Genomic DNA, 6000 nt, shown 5'->3' on the forward strand with positions numbered 1-6000 from the left:
CTAAGTGTGTATATATCTGATATAAACTATGTATATCATCTTTTGTCTTTATCTTTTGACCACAATCATTATTCATATATTTCACATTTTAGTGGGTTCTACTATAACTCTTTCCAGTTGTAGGGTGCTTGTCAAAGCAAAATATTCCTTAAAAAAATGTGTTAGTTCTATATATATACATATATATTTTTTAGAAAGTCTCAAAAACTACTCTTAAAGCATAATAATAGTTAAGCCGTCGTTGTTATTATATCCTTAAACATTTAATTATAAAATTCGAATTCTCGAACTTACACTAGTGCTAAAGTTGATTTCTTTTCAAACTTACATATATAATTGTATTTGTCATTTGGAGTTCTAATTTCTAACTATGGTAAGTTTAAGGATCCCTTTTAACACATTTTAATTTTACAAATAAAACTTTTGAGTGTGTAACTAGGAGGAGATTTTACTTTTTTTTTTGTATATATATATATATATAGAAAGATGTTGTTGAATGAGAGACAAAATTGAGTGGGGCAACCCTAATTTTGGTTGGAAGTGACAATTGGAGGCATTGATCACATGGAGGCAACCCATAGTTCAGTTCCCCCACCAAATGAATAGTAATATGAAAACCTTAAATTCCTCCACTGAACTGTATATTTCTTTGCCATAATTTGCTTCACGTGTAAATTAATTATTTTCCCCTCCACAGATCTTATTTTATGGTCTTTGAAGACATAATTAAGACATAAATTCTTTATTGAAAAAGAAAAGTTGTATTTTGTTCTCCTCTTTGGTTGAAGGATTATGAATTCTACACGTCCTTCTCCTCCAATTTTAGGAGGACTGTTTTTTCATCGTGTTAAACCGAAACTTTAATCCGTTTGTAGATTGTTTAGTCTAAATTAAGAGTATATATTAAAAACCAAGAAGTTAGTATTCATCTTTACAAAAAAAAAAAAAAATACTTTGGTTTGTTTCTTTTAAATTTCTTTATGTTAGGATATTATCTTGTTTTTAAATGGTTTTTGTTCTTGTTTTGTAGTGCAATTTACCTTCATCTTATCATTAGTGAGATTTCTTAGGTTAATAAAGGATTAATATGAAACTTTATATCCAATCCAAGTATGGTGTGAAATTCATAAAAGTTCAATCTAGAAATAAGAAACCAAGTCACAATGTTTGAAATGGTAAAAACCCATTGATGGCTCCTTCAAATTCAATGCTTACACAATTTGAAACTTTTTTTTAATAATATTATTTTAAAAAATAAGGTAGAAGGGAAAAATTTGACAAAAATAGGTTAGTGAAGTGGTAGAACCGTCAAACTAGGCAAAGTCTTCTATTCGCTGTCCTCTATTTTATTCTTTTTTCATTTTCTTTATATATAATCATCATTAACAAATCGCATACCAATATTCAGTCTCTAAAAATATCATTCAAAGTATTTGATTATTCTTTTAAAAAAATCTTAATTATAAATTTAAAAAATTAATTAAATATTTTCTTGTTGAATTATTAACAAAAATTTTTATTAATGAATAAAGAAATTTTTAAATATTAGAAATAGAAAGAGAAAGGAACAGAAATTATACTTCTTTTTTTTCTTCTTCTTTCTTCTTCCTTCTTCTCGTCGAGTGAACAGTCAGTGATGGATGAATGGTATAAACTACAACAAAAGAGATTGAAAAACACTTCTTCTTCTTCTTCCTTCTTTTTTTTTTTTTTCTTTTGGCAATTGTTTTTACGTATCTTTCAAGATTGGATTTTTAGTAAATCTGGCAACATCTCATCTCACACTTCTTTCTTTCTTTCTTTTTAATTCTTTCATCTAAAGATTATTATTTCAGTTTTTATTCACAATTTTTTTTCGATTCACAAATCCAGAATAAAATTGTAAACTTTACGAACAAAAAGAAAACAAGGAAGTTTATTTCTCTTTTACTTTATAATTAACTCAATAAATATAAAATATTAAATTAGTTTCAGTAACTTTTTCATAGTTATTTTAAATCCTGATTGAATTGTGGAATTTTCCTAATCTTAAGTTTCCTTAATAAGGAATTTAGTTAATAATTAGATGAGGAAAATTTTCAAGATTTTTAAAAGAAAATAATCGAATATCTTGAATTTGAATGCTATTTTTAGGAATATAATATTTCTAGGAAGTTGAGATTTATTAATGAATAGAATATTTTTAGGAGGTTAGGATTTATGTAATTATATATAAAAAAAATTAAAAAAAATGTGGTTAGAACAATTCATGGGAGTCACGTCAGCAAAGTCTGCCTAGTCGAAGATGGGGTCCACAACTTTCTACTTTATTTTTGTCAATTCTTTTTTCTCCTATCCCATTATTTACAATATTTTTTAAAATAACATTATTAGAAAAGAAAAGTTCCACAACATGAAAAGAAATTAAAATACTTCCTGATCCTCTGGTTTCGGTGCAATATAATAGTCCAGGCTAAAAAGAAGGTATCATTGATGTGGTTGGACAATCAATTAACTTTAATTTTTCTTTTTCCAGTACAATAATACAGTTGTAAAAACCTCGATAAGACTCATAATTTTAAAAATATAAATGCAGGTTAATATTATGGTTGAATTAAACTCACCTTAAAAATTGATTATGAATTGAAAGTTTGATATATAATGAAAAAGTTATATATAAAGTAAGGTTTGATGTATAGTATTGGATTAGGTATAATAAGAAAAATGACAATCTGATTATGATGATTTTAAAAGTGAAATATGGTTTGATAGGTGGATCCCACATCATATTTTAAACAACGTTTTTTTTTTTGGCAGATAGATATATATATATATATATATATATATATATATATATATATATATATTCTCCTATATCATACAATACTACAGAACTTAGATACTTTATAGTTAAAAATCATTTTATATTTCTTAAGCAAAATAATGTAATAAAGAATATATATATAGTTAAAATGGGTTTAACTACTTTTTAAATAGTGATTGACATATTTGTTGCCATCTATGACATTTTAAAAAGTTACAACAGTTCTTTATATATATATATATATAAATTAAAGCCTAAATTATCATTTTAAATTTGAATAATGTATTTCTCAATCGTTTTCAACTTATAAATTTTTCATTTACAAAATTTATGAAGGCAATACTCTCTTCATGTGCATTAAATGAAATTAAAGGAAATTATAAGAGTGTCAATTTTAAAATATTATATTGCAAGTATTATCTTTAGATATTTGTGATTTTACAAGTAAAAGTTTTTTAACTCAAATTTCATTTACATTAATGAATAGTCGATAAGAATACCAAAAAAAAATTGAAATTATTTATATATATATATATATAAAAGAAAGAAAAAATTAAAATATATTATACAAATTGGATAGATTTTGTTATCTTTATAAATAATTTCAATTAATTTTTATTATTTATTATATTTGAAAATGCCGACAAATTTTAAAGCAATTTCAACATTTTCATTAAAAGTTGTTTACTCCTAGAGTATATTTAAACCACCATTTTCTTTCTTTTTAAATTCTAATTACTCACAATCAATAACTTCTCTCAGTTCTATACTTCAATCTCCCATCTTCTAGAAAACTTGAAATAAATAATAAAGCAAAGAATTGAGTATGGAAAATGGATGACTAAAAAATTTGAGAAAAATTGTGGAAGTGTCGAACAATCCTTTTTGTTGGTATCAAATTCGAGTGGAATTACTACAATGCACTCTCGTGCACACAGAAAAGTAGTTTTATTTTGTTATATCTTCCCTCTTGCTTAATCTTTCATAGTCTCACATATTTGGTGTCGTTCTCCCCCCATCTTGCTCAATCTCGTTGGTGTCATTTAATTTAGTCTCACCATCAGCTAGTGTCGCTCAGTGTTGGAGAACAAGATGTGTGGAAAGAGATGAAAAAAAATGTAGGGATGTAGAACGGAGAAAAAGAAGATGTGTGTGGGAGATGAGAAAAAGTGTTAGTGACAACAGAGAGGAAGATGTAATAAAACTCTAAATCAATGATGAGGATAATGTTGTAATTTCACGAGATGGTGACATCATCAAATTAAAGGAGCGTTTTTGTAATTTTTTAGGAAATATGGATCATTTCAGCCTATTTGTGTCTAAAATCAATTGTAGATAAGTAAACACAAAATTACACACCTAATTTCAAAACGGAAAAGGGAAAAGGGAAGAAAGTAAAACACAAGTGGGGGATGCGTGTTTATTTCGTGTGTTTTTAAACAATATTCCACAAATATAATATATACATAACTCTTAGCTTTTAGATTTTGTATTTCCTTTTTGTTTTGATCTACAAATTTTGTATGTTACATGTTTGGTCTTTTTAAATTTTGTGTTAGATTTTAATTGGACACATGGGATCCAAGAAGTTCTAGTTGTGTTTCTATTGTTTATTATTAGGGTTTCTCGATTAATAGTTTTCTAGGTATTGAGGTCTATTAACTTATCATTAAAAACAATTATAATAACTTTAAATAAGAAAATGAATATTAAGTGAACATGTGTAAGTAATAAATTAAACCAAAACTCATATGCTTCCAAATATAAAGTTGGAAGATTTTAAAACCTATATGTGTCTGTATGTATGTATGTATGTATGTAAAGATGGTTTGGTTAATAAAATAATGGAAGGTGAGGAGAATAGTCGCCGACTATATGGCGCGTGATGAAGAGGAAAACTGGGTCCCGTGCACCGTGTTCCTCGTGAATTTTATTAATTCATAAAAACAAAAATATCCACTTTGCCAAGTTGCCACCTCTCAATTGCCACCAAATAAACACGCCTTTACTTTTCCTTATATACCCACACACCCACACATAGATATTGAATTTATGTTTTAACATTTAATCTCTTCTTCTTCACCGCCATTTCTCCCCCTCTCCAATGGAGCACTTCCCCAACTTCAACTTGGAACTTTGTCTCTCTCCTCCTTCCTCCTCTCCTTCCACCACCACCACTACCGCTGCCGCCGCCTCCAATTCATCTTCACAACACAACCATATCACTCCCATCGGTGTCCCCACGCCTGATCTTACCGAGATCCAGGTACCATCTCTCTTTCCTTTTCTTTTCTCTCAACCCCACAGCGTTATGTTAATTAAATCATTCACCATATCAATCATTCACTTCAATTCGTGGCTTAACATGCATGGTGTGAAAGTAGGAGCTTTTGTGTTCAAAACCGTGTGATGTCATAATCATAATTTGCCACAAGATAATATTATTGCACTAAACTAATTAATGCTTAAGGCTATGGAATTAATGGTCACACATATATGTATTTATATTGTTTGGATTAATGTAGGCAAAGGCAATAATAGTAGAAGCCACGAGACAAATGGAGGCCGAGAGAAGATGGACGACATGTCGGATTAGTTCATCAGCAGAGAGAGTATGGATGAGGAGCGGGGAAGCTAGCCCCTCCATGAGGAGATCATTGCAGAGGTTTTTACAAAAGAGAAAGCTTCGCATTCAAACACTTTCACCCTACACTCACTAACTTTCCAAATTTTGGAATAATCGTGGCTTCTTTATAATTCTCTCTTCCCTTTTGTCATTTTTCTTCTTTAGCTTTTAGGAGCTATAAGTTTGTGTTTGGATTGTATTTGTACATACTTGGAGCTTATTAATTTTCCAATACATTACCTACTTACATTTCTCAATTAGGATGCAGTGATGTTCTTAATATAACTAAAATAGTCTGATGCTCGTAGATTTAAATAAACTCCATCTCTAAAGTTAACAAAATGTGTGTAATAGCCTCTTAATTTTGTATTTAGTGGATTGTGATTTTTTTAAATAAATATTCAACTAGTTGATATATATCGTCTATTAAATATATATTCGAAGGTTTAACAACTTATTAGACATCTTTTTAAGTAGATCTTACTTTACATGAAAAGACAGAGATCTACGTCATTTTGACTTGATCACAGAAGATAAAGTAAACCTAGAATCTAATATTGTAGATGGATAG

The 6000-nt window shown here is 28.3% G+C and overlaps 1 protein-coding gene across 1 annotated transcript; it reads left to right on the forward strand.

Annotated features, from left to right (window-relative positions):
- The first annotated feature begins 4833 nt into the window (after window positions 1-4833).
- LOC103487726 (protein TIFY 5A-like) lies at window positions 4834-5686 on the forward strand. The gene is made up of 2 exons (XM_008446162.3): window positions 4834-5069; window positions 5329-5686. Exons 1-2 carry the CDS (start codon window positions 4908-4910, stop codon window positions 5521-5523), a joined length of 357 nt encoding a protein of 118 aa, XP_008444384.2. The 5' UTR covers window positions 4834-4907; the 3' UTR covers window positions 5524-5686.
- The last annotated feature ends 314 nt before the right edge of the window (window positions 5687-6000 follow it).

The sequence above is a fragment of the Cucumis melo genome, chromosome 12 (assembly GCF_025177605.1).
Source record: "Cucumis melo cultivar AY chromosome 12, USDA_Cmelo_AY_1.0, whole genome shotgun sequence".
Taxonomy (NCBI): Eukaryota; Viridiplantae; Streptophyta; class Magnoliopsida; order Cucurbitales; family Cucurbitaceae; genus Cucumis; species Cucumis melo.